Source organism: Pyxicephalus adspersus, chromosome 3 (assembly GCF_032062135.1).
Source record: "Pyxicephalus adspersus chromosome 3, UCB_Pads_2.0, whole genome shotgun sequence".
Lineage (NCBI taxonomy): Eukaryota > Metazoa > Chordata > Amphibia > Anura > Pyxicephalidae > Pyxicephalus > Pyxicephalus adspersus.
In genome coordinates, this window is record NC_092860.1 from 25560486 (window position 1) to 25577730 (window position 17245).

General features: G+C 36.0%; 1 protein-coding gene across 1 annotated transcript in view; it reads left to right on the plus strand.

Moving 5' to 3' along the window:
• Nucleotides 1–17235, plus strand: part of IFI35 (interferon induced protein 35) — a 38078-nt gene extending 20843 nt beyond the window's left edge. The window contains exons 3-7 of the mRNA XM_072403228.1: nt 1910–2068; nt 4884–4991; nt 8649–8787; nt 11744–11880; nt 14751–17235. Of these exons, the coding sequence (XP_072259329.1) occupies nt 1910–2068; nt 4884–4991; nt 8649–8787; nt 11744–11880; nt 14751–14963 (756 nt within the window). The 3' untranslated portion in view covers nt 14964–17235. The remainder of the gene's footprint in view (nt 1–1909; nt 2069–4883; nt 4992–8648; nt 8788–11743; nt 11881–14750) is intronic.
• The last annotated feature ends 10 nt before the right edge of the window (nt 17236–17245 follow it).

A 17245-nucleotide genomic window follows, 5' to 3' on the forward strand; every position in this document is an offset into this window, starting at 1 on the left:
ACACAAAGCATACATTACTGCACCATTTATTTTAAATGGCACCCCAATAAACATGCATTGTAGTGTATTGCGTATGATGGCAACTCATGGTAGTGTATTGCTGTGGTCGATGCATTCATACAATGTGTGTTATTTGTACAAATCCAAATGGGCCCTGAAATAAAAGCATATTAGGGCCCATTCACACTTGACCACTTGTGTGTGTTGTGATAATGCATATAATGCTGTAACTCACTTACGTGCCACTCATTCTGCAGTGCCAGGCATTCTAAATGCATTGAGACAAGAAAGCTAAACACATGTGTTGCATTACCATATGTTGTGTTGCACTGTGTTAGAACAGATTATATCCAATTTTTTAAATATACTACCTTAACACAACACACATCAATGTGTTATAATACACACATGTATTACCTCAATGCACCAGGATGGATAATAGACCCTTGTGTGAATAGACCCTTGTTATTTTATTTAGGTAAGAGAGGTCAGATTCTACCAGGTCTCTTGGGTAGCAAATTCACCCAAACAAACAAACCAAAAAATGAACATGTATTCCTATGCAGTGCACCACAATACAATCCATTACCATGTGTTGTGATGGGTAGCAGTGCATCAACAGTCTATTGGGTTAGTGTGTTGAAGTTCCATTCAAATGAATTGCTCCTATACTTGTGTTACTTGGGATCCTGCAAGGAAGGTCTTTGTTTAGGTACTGATATGGGGTGACTGTTCTCTGTTACTTTCTCCCAATTGTTCTCCTGCATTGTCATCCTACTGAAAGTAAAAATGTCATTTCACACTGGCTAAAACAAATAAAGCCTGCCTGCTTGTTCATGTTGGAGTTTCAGCAAGGAGAACAATGCAGCACAATAGCGATGTCACCAAAACACAGTCGGAGGAAGCAGTGCATTAGATTTACTGTGCAGATATACAGCTATAATTATGTAAGGACAGACATGCCAAGACTCATAGAAGACTCAGAAATAGGAAATATTTTCACCACTTTGTTGTCGTATGAATTTGGGAATTATTATAATCAATTATTTTAAGTTATTGGCAAAAAGCCCCGAATCTTCACTAAAATTGCAGACCAGACCTGTCAGCAGACCTGTGGGAACTTGTTCCAAACGTTTGCCCAAAAAAAACGTTTTTCTGTAACTTAAATTTGGACTTCATAATAAAGAATTTCATCAGAAATAGGATAATATCAATGCACAATTGTTTCTTTGTCCCAGAAAAGTTTAAATTTTACAAATGTGCAGATAGCATTCATATACATTACTATATATTTCTATATCTTGTACATTGAGCTTGTATGTTCTTCTTTTGTTGCTTGTTGTTTGGTTTGCTTTGTTGTTTGCATGAGTTTCCTCCCACATCCCTCAAACATTCTGATAGGTACATTAGTAGGAACAAAATGGGGTCCTGGACAAATAGGAAGTGGGGGCCCGAATACATTCCAGTTTTTTTTTCAACCCTGCCGTTCTGGTAATTGGGGCCCTGGGTCATTTTTGACTGATGAAATTACAGTGTTAATATTCTTGACCCAAGTAGGCATTTGTAATTGCACTAATATTATTATTAATATTATTATTGTTATTAATAAACAGTATTTATATAGTGCCAACTTATTAGGCAGCGTTGTACACAGGAGGAGGGGAGGATATTGCCCAGAAGAGTTTATAATCTAAAAGGTATACTCCATTGTAAACTACATTTATAAAATGATGTTCTGCACTATTTTCTTTCATTGCTTTTTTGTAGTAAAACTTAAAACATGTATGTATGGCGCTCAAAAGATACAGAGGCAAATGGTTTTGGGGGCTAAATATTTTTGTGAAAAATACCAAAATAAAAAAACAAATCTCAGAGTTTCAGATTAGTTCACATTTTTGTCTTTTCATAGGATAAGTACTCTGCACTGGCAGATGAGGTCAGTACGATGGAGAAGGATACACTGTCTATTCAGAGCTTGGTTGATCAGCTTCAAAACAGTGTGGATAACCAGAAATCAAAAATTGGTGAATATGAAGAAAAAATTAACAGAAACGAGCAGGAACATAAGGTTGGTATACATCAATATTCTATCACTGATCCAAAGGCCCTGATTTATTAAAGCTCTCCAAGGCTGGAGAGGAAACCCTTTAATCAGTGACAAACAAACAAATAGCAAATGCCTTTAGGAAATCCATTACAGGTTTGCTGGATCACTCAGCTTGATGTAAGTGTATCCTCTCCAGCCTGGGAGAGCTTTAACCTCCTGGGCGTTACACTGATGTCTAGATTTCTGTACCAAAAGCGGTACACTGTTTTTCATGAAATTTGTTTTTTTAAATTGTAGACCTGTAACTTACAGAAATATGTCCGAACAGGGTTCTAGTAGATATCATGAATATAAAAAATGTTTGAAACACACAATCATGTAAAAAAAAAACATTACTTTTAATAAAATTAAAGACACAAAAATCAGCTTAAACAAGAATACATAAATAAATGAAAAATACTGAAAATGGGATATGTCGGTATACTGTATAGTAATATATTTTTCTAAAACACCTCCCTAGTGTGGTAAATGTTAAAACAGAGTCCAACGTCACATATAGACAAAACCACATAAATATATTTTGTATTATTTTGTATTGGATTGGATACAGGACTTTGTATTGAATCCAATACAAAATATTTGAATTTCCCGCTACGACCCCCATCGATGGGCGCATGCACGGACATCATCAGGAATCGCCGAGGGACGCGGGTATTCTAATTCTTTCCAAACTTCCATGCAAAAAATGTTAATTTTTTTTGCATGGAAATTTATTTTAGATTGTAGGCTATAATTCACCGAATTACTCAATAATTACTTATAATTCACCGAATTACCGCATAACTCACCGAAATATGTCCAAAATTTTATAAATTTAATAATACATTTTTTTTTATAAAACATAAAAAAAAAAATCCTTAAAAAAAAGTTTAAAAAAAAAAATAGTGTATAATGTAATGTATCTGTACAGTAGCTTATATAATATATATATAATACAATTATATATATATTATATAAGGATTTCTTTGTATTGGACTCAATACAGCTTTTTTGTATTGAGTTCAATGCAAAGGATTTTGATTTTCCCGCCCCGCCTCCCGCCCGCACCGACGCCTGCAGCGACATCCCCGGGAAACCCCGGTGATCGTCACTGCACCCGCCGGATGAAGAAAGAAGACGTGTCCAGAGGAGCTGCGGGGAGAAGGTGAGTATTTTTTTTTAACGATCGACGCTGGACAGAACGGATCATCGCAGTGGGGACCAGGTAAGTGAGGGGATTTAAATAGTGAGAAAAGTTCGGGTTTATCGATTTTTGCAAAATCGATAAACCCGAACCAAGGTCGGGTGGTTAATAAATCAGGCCCATTTTCTTAGATATGTTTGGTGTGGCCATAGCAAAACCACTTGAACTTGAGATCATACACCCACTGTAACATAGGAACCTATACTAATACACTAAGTGATCCAGGTAAATTTTTTAAATATGGGTTTTATTATAGGTATAAGGGAAGTTAGGTTTTTTTGAAAGGTAAGCATTGTATTTTTTATGTTTTGTGCATTGAGGTTTTCTTTTAAATGTGTGTTGATAGTCATTTCATAGGGGACAGCAAACAAATAGGGAGAAATGTAACAACATGCCTGCTCTCCTTTGTCTGGTTGGACATTCCATGAATAAATATGACTTTTTTCAAATATTCTTTTTTAGGTTATCAAAAAATTTAGAAACCAATAACAATAATGGAATAAATAGAACTAAAGTATAACAGAGTGGGATGTACAGTACAGTAGTGGATTGGATTGAGAACACAAGAGGCTGGGGGGCAAAGGGCCACATTAATAAGGCATAGACAATGTGATAGGAGCCAGTGGAGGACCTTTAATGTATTAAAGCAGATCTATGACTACATTTTTTACCTTTAATAAAAGAGTAAATATCATAAAGTAAAATATGTGCCATAGCAGGAATATCTTAATAGAAGCCTGCAGCTTCTACAATACTTCCAGCCTTGGATAGCTTTAATAAATCCAACCCAATCTGTCTATCTGTTCCACTTTAAAAAATGTGCAACCAGGCAGGGTTTTATTGCAGAAAGTGTCAGGTGAGGTCCCTTCTGCATTAAGACATACCCACCTGTCTGATTATTCCGTAAACTGTTGAAATCTCTGAGCTGCACATGGGAGTATAGACTGGATTTAGTTCCACTTGAACAACGAAGAACTTTACATTACAAGCAGCTAGAGAGGTACGTGAGGGTTATTTTCATCCTAATATTACTTATTTCTTCTTATCAAGAAAATTTTCATATCTTTAGCATGTGTGTACTTTTGTTTGGGGGGGGGGGGGGGGGGATTTGAGGTTAGATATACTTTATCTCTGAAGTTAGGGAACACAATATTCTAATAACAAAGTGAATATGGCTGTACAGTGGCACACAAATAATTTGTGATGTCATCTATTTTACTTTACATATAAAATGTCTCGCAGGTTCACTTAAGGTTGTCATGAGTTGTGATTCTATGCCGTGTACTTCTTGCCATTAAGAAGGAAGACCAAATACCAACGTTTTTGCCTAAAAAATCTAATGTGCATGTTGTTACTGTTAATACCAAAATGTTCTGTTAGGAGCACTTCAAAACATTGCAGCTGGCAGAATGGTATTCAATATGGTGACTCATGTTCACCAGTGTTCGTAAAAAACTAGTAATTAATTTGTGTTCTAATTCCCCTTCTGTAACTAAAAAAAAAAAAAAATAAAATAAAAAACTAGTCTAGGCTCTTTTGTTTCTCAGCTGAAGTCTTATTTTTAACTGGAAGATTTTATTTATTACTTCACAGGAGAATATTAGAATAATGCTGGAGGAGAATGGGAAGCTGGAGTTACAGATTCAACACATAAAAGAAACAAGTGAACATTTGGAAAAGGAAACAGAGAATTTAAAGAAGGTAGGAAGTATACTGCATTTACTGGATTCATATGCTGGAAATATTCTCATTTATCCATGGGACCCAATGGTCCTGATTTATTAAAGCTCTCCAATGCTGGAGAGGATACACTTCCATCAGTGAAGCTGGGTGATTCAGCAAACCTGGAATGGATTTCTTAAAATTAATTTGCTATTTATTAGCAAATGTTTTTAATCCTAGACCAGATCCATTCCTGGTTTGATGGATCACCCAGCTTCACTGATGAAAGTATATCCTTTCTAGCCTTGGAGAGCTTTAATAAATCATGCCCAATGTAATTTGTAATTCAGTTTTTGTGAAGTCACATAGATTGTATCATCTTTATCATGTCATGCGTTGCATTGCTTTAAAATTGTGAGCGGTAATTAATGGGGTATGAGGGTTTAGCATTAAATGGCCAGATACGTGAAGCTGGTCTAGAAATGTTATGGTTTCAATTATTTCCTGATCATGTTTATTTGTCAAAGGGGGTATAAGTAATGGTGTGATAGAGTTCTGGACAGGTAAACACAGTATCCGTGGCACATTTTATTTCTTCTGTAATTCCTAAGTTACAATGTTTGTTTCTGTTTAAGAAACATAAATGTGCTTTTGTTGATCTACAAACATCACCCTCATTTCTGTGTCCATTGCTACTTTATATCTAATGTTCTCTACTATAGTTAATAGGAGAGGGTGAATAGGTCTTGGGTTAAAAACAGAGTTTAAAATTCTGATTGGGCCTGCTTTATTAAAACTCCCCAAGGTTGGAGAGGATACACTTTCATCATGGAAGCTGGGTGATCCAGCAAACCTAGAATGAATTTACTAAAACTAATTTGCTATTTGTTAGCAAATGTTTTCAGTCCTAGACCAGATCCGGTCCAGGTTTGCTGGATCACCCAGCTTCACTGATGAAAGTGTATCCACTCCAGCCTTGGAAAGCTTTAATAAATCTGGGTCTATGGATCAGTGATAGAATATTGATGTATACCAACCTTATGTTCCTGCTCGTTTCTGTTCATTTTTTCTTCATATTCACCAATTTTTGATTTCTGGTTATCCACGCTGTTTTGAAGCTGATCAGCCAAGCTCTGAATAGACAGTGGTCCTGATTTATTAAAGTTCTCCAAGGCTGGAGAGAATACACTTTCACCATTGAAGCTGGGTGATCCAGCAAACCTGGGATGGATCTGTTCCAGAATTGAAAACATTTGCTAACAAATAGCTAATGACTTATAGGAAATCCATTCCAGGTTTTCTGTTTCACCCAGCTTCACTGATGAAAGTGTGAATTGACCTCATCTGGTGAGCTTTAATAAATCAGGCCCAATGTAATTACAACCCATTGAAACCACAAGGTGTGTGGTCCAGCTTTATGCATTCTCTGTGTGTTCTCTGCGAGTGATCTCTGACTATTGGCATAACTGCAGCAATTTTTTTTTCTTCTATAATGTGAACATGTTTTAACATATTTTTTGTATACAGTCATCTTTTGTTCCCACATTTGTTTAGCGATTTCCACTGGATCAACAATGACAGTGAGACACCCAGCTCTGCATTGAAAGTTCATTGTAAATTAAACCTACTTCTATTACCTTCATTCATAAGTTACTGATATGAGCAGAGTGTAAAAAATGTTTAGGCTAGGGCTGGCAGGAGAAAGTTAAGAAGAAGCTCATGGTCAGAACAGAAAAAAAGCAGTAGTAATACACATCTCTGATCTGGCGATCAGACTTAAATTGAAGATCAGACTTAAATTGAAAGGCTGATTGAGGCCAGGGATTAAAAAGGTAACCATAGTAAGCCATAGATCCAGCATTATTTGCAGTTTTTTGTCCAGTGTTTTTGGGAATAAACGTCTACTTTATTTTTAAGGAAGGCAGCATATAAGCAAAATGTTCATGAACAAAAAGAAACACATTTAGTAAATCCACTGTGTATCCCCAAATCCCCAGAAGAGGACAGCAAAGGATCAAATTTTCATATAATAGTATTTTAATATAATTTATTAGTATAATTTAATAAATATAATATTGATATAATTAATATAATTTAATTTAAATTAATTTCATATAATAGTATTGTTATATTTATACAGAGCTGCCATTTCAATAGTAGAATAATGGGTGGGGTTCCAAAATGGCAGCTTTTGTTGCAGCCTAACCATAAGGGCTGCAACCAGGCAGAGCGGGGAAAGGTGGTAATACCACACTTTTCTGATCTGGCATTTACCAAAAAGGGAGACCTAAAATTAGGCATTACTGACTAGGACAGATACCCTGAGTATTGAAGTAAACAAATTTTGGCATTCTACAGCACCTTATTGTTTTCACCTTATTGTTCTCCAGTTCTAAACAAACTAATGGGTTTTGAAAGTTGTCATTGAATTCACAATACAAGTAAAGCAGTAACAAAATAATTCTGCTGGGAGTTTATTCTTTCATGCATGAACTTTTAATCCGTATCATGAAACTAACAGAAAAGAAGTTATTTATGTTTCCATTATCACATCTATGTGTTTTACATTGAGAGTATGGACAGTATACATTGGGTGGCATGGGGCATGTTGCTGCCATATTAGGTCTTGATTTTATTACTTGTAATTGTACTTGTAAATGTAAAATAAACTTCTTGGATATTGTATGAATAATATTGTGTCACACAATTCCCTGCTTTTCCAACTAGCTTTAATAATTGGTGAAGAGACTGAGAAGTCCGATGGCATTTTTTTCCACCCAACATTTACCTAATTAGTACATATTTTGTACCTAGGATTCAATTAAAAAATATGAATCATGAGTAAATGTTCATTGACATATTTTATATTTGAATCTAGTGTGAAAAATGGTAAACTTCTGAGTAAAAGTTGGTGCAAACTTTGTATACAAGTCCTCTCTCTTCCCCACTCCCTCTCTTTCCCTCTCTCCCCCTCTCTCTTTCCCTGTCCCCCCTTCTCCCTCTCTCTCTCTCTCTCTCTTTCCCTCTCTATCTCCCCGACGTCCTCTCGCTCTCTCTCCTCCCTCTCTCTCCCTCTTTCTCCCCCTCCTCTCTCCCTCTTATCCCCCCTATTTCTCCCTCTCTCTCTCTCTCTCCCTCCCTCTCCTTCCCCCTCTTTCTCTCCCTGTCTCCCTCCCTCCCTCTCCTCTCCCTCTCTCTCCTCCTCTTCCTCTCGCTCTCTCTCTCCCTCCATCTCTCTCTCTCTTTCTCACCTCCCCTTACTTTCTCACCCCTCTCCCTCTCACTCCCCCTCTCCCTCCCCGTCTTCCTTTTGCTCCCTCTATCCCCCCCACCCCCCATCCCTCTCTCTCCCACTCCCCTTCTTCCTCTCTCTCTCTCCCCCCCTTCCTCTCTCTCTCTCTCCCCCTCTTCCTCTCTCCCGCTCCCCCTCGTCCTCTCTCTCTCTCTCCCGCTCCCCCTCTTCCTCTCTCTCTCTCTCCCGCTCCCCCTCGTCCTCTCTCTCTCCTGCTCCCCCTCTTCCTCTCACTCTCCCTCCCCTCCTTCTCTCTCTCTCCCTCTCTCCCTCCCCAGTATGCAGAGTTGCACATGAAGGGTACATATGCATTTTTTTGGTAATGGTTCTGTAACCTTGAAAGCATATTTAAAACAGATGGTTTATATAAAACATATTTATCTAATTCTCTTCATTTTCTGCAGATTTGCTCACCTGGATTGATAAAGAAGATGGTCTTCAAGGGGAATGTGGGCAACAACATGAGCAGCTTGAGTGTCAAACATCAAATTAAATATCCTGTTAATGGAGGATCAGCGCTGATCACCTTTCAAAAACCATCTGGTGAGTTTGAGCAGATGAGTCCCTTTTGCATAATGTGGATGAAAAATGTTAGGTGCAGAGGCAGCTGTTCAGGTTGAAGTGGTAGAAATGTATGCATAATATAGTAAGTGACTGTCATGACACAAAAATGACTGGTATAAGAACTATCTATTATTCAGATTTAGAAAATGAAGAAAGAATTGGATTTTGAACAATTCACACAAATATTCTTACAAACACATTTTTCTCCTTTGTGACCTGAGGCCAGTGGTTCCTAGAAACCCAGGTTGAATTTAGAAGTATCCACATACATAGGTTAACTTGACATAACTGTATAGGTCAGTGTTTCTCAAACAGGGTTCCAAGGAACCCAGGGGTTCCTACAAAGGTTACAAGGGGTTTCTTGAGCAATGAGCAGCAATCTAAGAGGCATTCTTCCCACTGACCACCACACCAATGTACTGTGAGATGTGGGTATAGTAATTATAGCAGAGGTTCCCTAAGATCTGAAAGTTATTTCAGAGTTTGCTATCCACTAAGAAAGGTTGCTATAGTTTGGTTACCTAAATATGTTTTATTAGCATTTTTTACAGACATATAATTCTTTTATTTTAAACACTGCTGTATTAAACCCCTGCTCTTGTTTTTTAAACTTTTTTAATGTTTTTACATACAATAATATTGGCTGGCGTGTCATCTACAGACAAAGTGGAACTAAACTCACCTCCTCTCATTCCTGTGGCAGCGGCTAATATCTTTGGTTGTTTTTTTGAGAGGGGTTCAAGATCTTCCACTGTCCTGACTTACTGGACTTGAATTACAAAATTCCTGTTTATGTGTATGGGGATTTAAATATTCCAGCACCAAAGTATTCTGAGAGTGATCACACAATCTGGATCCACTTTGATTGATAAATATTAGTGGGAATCTGAGCTGGAAGAAAGTGTTGGTTGCTAGTCCATATAGGTAGGATTTTATTAACATATTAACATAAGTATTATGGTGAGAAGCCCTAGTAGGGATTGATGGTGATGGTAATGTTTTAAACAAAGTTCCTGTTTCAAAAACATACAAGGTTAAGAATAAATATAGCCATAGATGGAAGCCAGGTTTTTTGCCTTCCTCTGGATCAACTATGTCTATAGGATTTTTATCTGGGATTTGTTTATCGAACTTGATGGATTTATGTCCTATTTCAACCTGACAAACTATGTACCTATGTGCAGAACTCTTGTTCAGAGACTCTTATTGGTAGGGTGATCCTAATATGTGTGCTGCACTATTTGAACCCACTGATATATTTTCCTTTTAACATATAAATCAAAAAATATATATACGATTTTCTAACATGTTAAAAAACTGTACAGAAGGAAGTGTTTTAAAGGCTTTTACTTGAGATTGCTAATTCCCAGGCAGCATGTCAAGCTGAAGAGTATACATAACTCTTCAGAGTTGGTGAGAGAAGCGCATGATATTTTATTTTGAGTTTATTGGCAGTCAACTTGGCTCAGTGAGTGATACGTGCTACTTAGATGAAGCTGTGATTATGTAAATGCTTCTTGGGGAATGTAAGAAGCTGAGGAATTTTGCTGATTCTCAAAGGTAATTTTTTTTTGTACTTTTGGTATGTTTTGTAGATGATTGAATTATTTTGAAACCAGTTGTACCCTTCTTATCGTCCGCTTCTCCCCTTTTTGCCTTGAAACTCTTCCTTATCTCCCAACGGCCATATATCTGTTACTTTGACAAAAATATCTTGTTCTAGGAGAACCACAAGGATATCTGTCATGTCTGCTAATTGTCTGTAGTCATGTGATCATGCCTTTGAACTCTGATATAAACTGTGTGCAAACAATAAAGTTTTGAGAGTGATCTAACCACACATTAAGTTGCGCGTGTTACATTCTTCCAGCGCTGTAAACAGAAGCTATTAGAAAGGGGAAAATTGATCTGGGATTAATAGGAGATCGCCTTAACAGGGAAGATATAATTTAGTCTTGGAAAAATACCCCATCACAAAATGTAAGCTGGCAGTTATCCTTATGCCTCTGTCTTCCTCACTGTTTATTTTAATTAGGTATATTTTATAGATTGGAAACACCAAATGGGACTTTATGGGTACCAAAAAGATTTCATAATGATACAAAAATACGTATACAAAAGATGATTGTTGCTGATGGTTGACGACGAGCCTGACTGTTCATTGGGCCTGGCAAACCATTGAATCTGGACCAGGATTGAAAAGTAGGACTAGTTAGGAAATCCAATCCTTGTCTGCTGGATCACCCAGCTTCACTGATATAAATTTATCCTCCCCAGCCTTGGATATCTTTATTAAATCAGGCCCATTGTGTGACACGTATAGTGTGTACAATGGTCTCCGCTGGAGATTGATAAGCGATCAATTAGCAATGACCACTGTGCTTTCCAATGGAAAGGTTCCCCCTTCTCCTCTCCGTAGAATCAAAATGGACTTCATGTATAAATCATTTTCAATACCAGTAATCTAATGTAGAAAATAGCCTCCCTCTTATAATAACAACATAACAAACTTTGTTCCCATGGGGACAATATTATTTTCCTTTTTCTTGATATAAAAGGCATAAAAATATTTCTTATGAATGTCTATTTTCTATAAGGAATATGGGGACTCATTGTGATAAATAAACCAACAAGTATGTGGTTAAACGAGAAAGACAACTGACATTAAAGTAACATTTTTACTGAAGAATATATATTTCAATAAACTTTTGAATGGCATAGTGACGTATTTACAAATATTTTTTGTGGAGTTTTAGAATTATTCGTTTTAAAAATTATGAATTCACTTGATCAGATCAATATATATATAAATATATATACAATGTTAACTACATCATTTTATTCAATACAAAGTCTAGTTACTTTATAGGAACACCAAAACATTTATCCTACTGACATAATAATACAGTATATCTTTCTCCTTTTTTTTTTTCAGTTGCCCAACAAATTATTGCAGCCCAGCAGCACAAAGTAAATGTTGATGAATGTTGGATAAATGTGAAGGCCGAAGCTGTAGAACTTTCTGTACTGAATTCAATTACTGTAAGTAAAATTATTTTTAACCAACCCTTTTAAAAAGAAGAGTACTAATTTGTCAGTAAGAACTTTTCCAGTCCTTAAATATTAATTTGACTTAATTTCCTTGCACCTGAGGATAGAAAGTAGTCCAGTATTACAATTAAGGTCTGATACCACAAGATAAGGGGAAAGCTCTGTTTAGACTGGTAAGTTTATTGCCATTAAAATGGACCTTTAATTTATAGATTATGTAGGCTGCCATTTTTTGACCTGTTTCTAAAAAAATTCAACTTGCTTGATGGTAGTCTAAATATATGTTGTTAACTCCCTACATAAGTACATAGGGAATACGACTGTAGCAGAGGCGGTTTGTAAACATATTGTATGTTTAACATACAATATTAGACATTAACATATGACTGTCAACTACAATATAAATGTGGTTTACCTTATAATCTGCTGCATTTCAAACTTTCAAAAGCATGCACAAATCTTAAAACGCACATGATGACTGTGTAGAACTAGGAAAACAAAGACTGGACGGCATTTTAGCTTTTGTTGAGAGTCAGACCTCATCCTTAACTCCAAACTGGTTACCTGTAAAGACTTTAAAATTAAATATTTTTTTTTTTGCTGTTTCATTACCACATACAATTTGTAGACTGGGATATTTGGCACCTCAGTCCAACAGCATCTTTAATATTGTACAGAAAGGTGGAGAGTATATTGCATCTGTACACACTGCATTTGGATCAAAAAATAGAAAGTAGCATAATTTTATTGTACAAATTCTCTGCTTTTTTAAAAATTTATAATATTTTAGGGTTTAGATCATCCCCAGGACTAAAATGTGCGTTTATTGAAAATTAAAGAAATTGAAAAAAAACTTCCGCAAAAGTATTAATGCTTTTTAAATCACTGGCCCAAAATGAGGATGTAGATCAGCTACTTGTGCAGTTATCTGCATTCTTGTTTCAGATATGACTGACACTACTGTCACCAGAAGATCAGCTTTACATTCAGGCAGTTAGCATTCTTTACAATGAGTTCAGCAATGGCAGCAGAACACTAGTAGCCTTTATATCTATTCCTCATATTTGTTCACATCTCCTCCCCTGCAAAGCCTTCACATTTATAGGAAGGGATTGAAGATATTGGAGGTCCCTAAACCCCGAATACTTGCCTTTACTATGTAGTTCTATTTATTCCTAAACGAGCAAATAAAATATTTTTATATAAAAAACACGATCCATAATTCAGCATACTTCCACTACAGTTTCTTTATCAGAAGGGACAAAACAGTTTATTTTCAGCTAGACTCAAAAATCAAAGCCTTTCAGCAATACCAAAAATATACTATTCAAAGTCTAGTTTTTGTACAAACCCAGCCTAATATAAACCCGATGGGACACCATGATTAGTCAAGCAAATTATTCTCTTAGCCCTTTTAAGAAAATAAAAATTGCTATGAAAAAGGTATGTTTTGTACAGACCAAATTTTGACAATGATGGTTGCGGTTTACTAGTATCATAGGCTGATAGAAAATCAGAATAATCAACCATTCTTGAAAGGAGATAAGGGTATGCTCAAAACACAATTACTACGTTATCATAATTCTCAAAAAAATACTACTTCATGTCCCATTTCTCACAAAAAAAAAATACAAAATACAAATAACCTCAAACAGAAGTTTAGGAGAACATATATATTGTATTAGATGTATTCATGTATTGCAATACCTACCATATAGTATATTAATAACCATTTTATAAAAGCAATACATCTCTTTTTATATAGTAACAATAACTAAGACATATGGAAACATTTAGTTTACATGTCTTAACTTATGAAATTAGCCAACATCAAAGGAACCAACATATGGGTCATTCCATATTGCCAGATGTTGTTATTCATAGTCCAAATATTCCACATTTAATAGGAATGTAATTTAATGGGTGACATGTTTTGTAGCTTCCTATACCACTTCTATAGATTCCAGTATACAATATATAATTCCAGAATTACCATATGTCAATTCCCAAGATATGTATGGTACATTATTAAGGCATTTCACTCTTTGCTTCCAAAAAAAATTGAATGAAAATATCAGATTATATTGCAATAGGAAAATATATTGAGCTTTGTTGTGAAATATTTAAAATTCCACTTGCCATTCAGCTTTTTCCAGAGTGGCCCCCTGCCTCTACTAGCTTGGTGGATGTGGTGTAGTTTTTATAGATAGTGCTATATTGCATACATGATTACATCTTTAACAATATTTATGTTCCTTTAAACTTCTTTTAGTTGTATTTTAAGTCAAAGAAACTATATATTTGCGTTTAATGGGTTTAGTAATGATAAAGTGGTTAGATATAGCCTCAAACAATAAAGTCCACTGCATCAAGTAATTTAGTTTTTCTAGGCCTGAGTAAAGGGGCTCTCTAAAGCTGCGTACACACCTGCAATTTTTCTCGTTGGAAAGGATCTTTCACGATCCTTTCCAACGAGAAAAGACTGCACGATGCATGAACACGGAACCGACGCTGGATTAGCACAGCGGGACCAGGTAAGTGGGGATTTTAGTGTAGGCGAAAAAATACGGGCTTAACCAAAAGAGCAAAAATATTTAGTGCGAGAAATTACGGGCTTAGCGGTTAGGGGGTTAATTGCCATACCATAATATACCATACCCCCCTCCCCTTTCCCTGTAACTATAACTATAGCAGGACAGCTTAGCCCGAAATGAAAAATATAAATCTAGGCCCGTGAAAATGACATATATATTCTGAATACTTAATATTCTGAATTAAAATTTATAATTGTAATTATTGGTAATTAGTTCTCTCAGCTTCATATACATCCATCACATTATCTAGGATCTAACTAAAAACCATGAATAATCAACAATTCTTGTTACTTTTAATTGCAGATGAAGAAGTTAGAATGTAACCGTACAGTCCTAATCACTGGAATCCCAGATATTACAGAGAATGACAATCTGCGAGATCTTTTAGAGATACACTTTCAGAAACCCAGCAATGGTGGTGGAGACGTACAAGATTTGGTGTATTGTCCTGAAGGGCAGCACACTGTAGCTCTTTTTGAAGATGAGGATGATGGGCCACTCAGAGAATGATTCCTAAGATAAAAGGGAAAATATATAATCCTTTTTAACATGCATATCTTTTTGTTTGTTAGTATATTCTTTACTGTATTTAACCATCTCTGAAAAAAGAGTGTTTACAATAATTTCTTGTGAACTGAACATGGGGTTGGTGAGTTGGTGAGAATAGGTTCTGTTTGTTAAGTAGTTCAAACTGCTGCATTCTACTTTTTGTAGATATGTCCTAACAAATTTTTATGTCTTCACAAAAAGAAATGGTCATGCATTATTGCTTTAGATTTTCTACTGCACCTGCATGGGGGTACTGTGAACAGCCTGTCAAGACTGTGGCAATAGAGCAATAATAAATGGATAACTGAATAATAAAATCTGTATGAAACTGTAATATAGACAAAAAAGAAAAAAAAAGAAATAGATCTTATTTTTTTTAATTGTCTTTTAAGGCACGTGTGTATTCTGTGCCTATAGATAAATGATAATAGATTCTACAATATGTCTCTAAGACATTGGGGCTGATTTATTAAAGCTCTCTAAGCCTGGAGAGGATAAACTTTCATCAGTGAAGCTGGATGATCCAGCAAACCTGGAATAGATTTCTTCATCATTTGCTATTTGCTAGCTTAACCTAGCTTAACTGATGAAAGTGTATTGTATTCGGCCTTGGAGAGTTTTAATAAATCAATATGCAAGAACATTTTTTTGTGCTTTCTATCTAAAAATGCTAACATTATTAGTCTACTGCATAATGTAAATGTTTTTTTTTTTTTAAAGATTACATTGGACATTCTAGAAAGATAATCTTGTGTAGGAGGGACACAATTTAGTGACAGACTTCACTAGTACATAAGTAACATTCACCAGTAACAGGTCACTTATAAACAATGTCATTCACCACCAACAGGCCCCTACAGTGACATTGGCATTCACCACCACTAACAGGTGCAGTCCGTTTATTTGGTCCCTGGTGACAGATCAAGGTTCTTTTCTCTGTTATGTTCTCTCCCAGCCTCTTGACCATCTCTGCTTGGTGTCCCCTTGGCTGTCAGTCCCTGTGGACCATGTGGAGGGTTCTTTTCCAAGCTTCCACAACCAATAAATTTCCCAATCATCATTTTTCCTATCTGGGAAATGGGGGTTAACCCCTTCTTCCACATATCCTGCTCTCTGTTATCAGCAGCTCAATCCTGTGGTGCGGAGGCGTCACTGAAGCTACTGGAAAGCCTCCATGAGGCTCAATCTGACAGGGGCTGAGAAGGAACAAAGAGGGAGCCAGAAATCTGGGTATACAGTGAAAAGCTGGAGGTGCTGGCCAGTCCTGGAGGGTTCTGTGCATTAGGATATGTAGATGGCCTGGAAAACATCATTTCAATGCAGAGTGGAGTTGGCACAAATGGATCGCTTTACTAAAGGTATTTTGTCTATTCACTTAGCAAAGCCATTCCCAACCAGGGCTCCTCCAGATCTTGATTAGGATTCCTAGAACTGTGATAGATTTAGCTCAACCCTGTTGATGCCTAGATAGTTCTGGGGCCAACACCTCTTGGTAAAGCCAGCTGCCTGATCCTAATGATGTTTTAGGTATCATAGTCACTACTGAAAGGGGAATTTTTTCCATTGACCACCAATTTAAGAGTTTTTTTCCCTATTGTCCCCCAATAAGTTCATTAGGGGTAAATAGGTTCAGAAAGGCTAAGATATGGTGTTGTATCCACTTTTAAATACCCAACCATGTTCAAAGGAAATAAAAAATAAAAAAAGTGAACAGTTTTTATTCTTTCAGTAAAGTGACTCCAAGGTATCAAATTGTGTTCATGAACATATAAACCACTTGTACATGACTGCATTGAGATCTTATATATACCATTAAAGGAATGATTAGTGAGTTAAAGACCAGTATACAAAACCAACCTTTAACTACCAATCTAAATGTATTTGTAAATTTGTTGATGTGACTAAAATATAATTATCTGCTTAAGATTTCTGTACTTTATATTATAAATGGAATAATCTTATGCTTATATAAGAAAATTATTGGAACAGTTTTCATTTTTATGCCATATATCAGAAAATGAAATGCTTTGTTATGAATTTATTTTCCTCTACTAATAAATAAAATTGAATAACACTAATGTATTTTGTTCCTGAACTGCAAATTGTTTTGTCATGCTAATCACTCTCCTTTAACCTCGGAGTTACTGGAATACTCCTAATAGGTTCTGATTATCAAATTGTGAAAATAAATAAAATGTTTGCAGAGACAATAAAACAGATTGAATTAATTCTGTATATGGTAA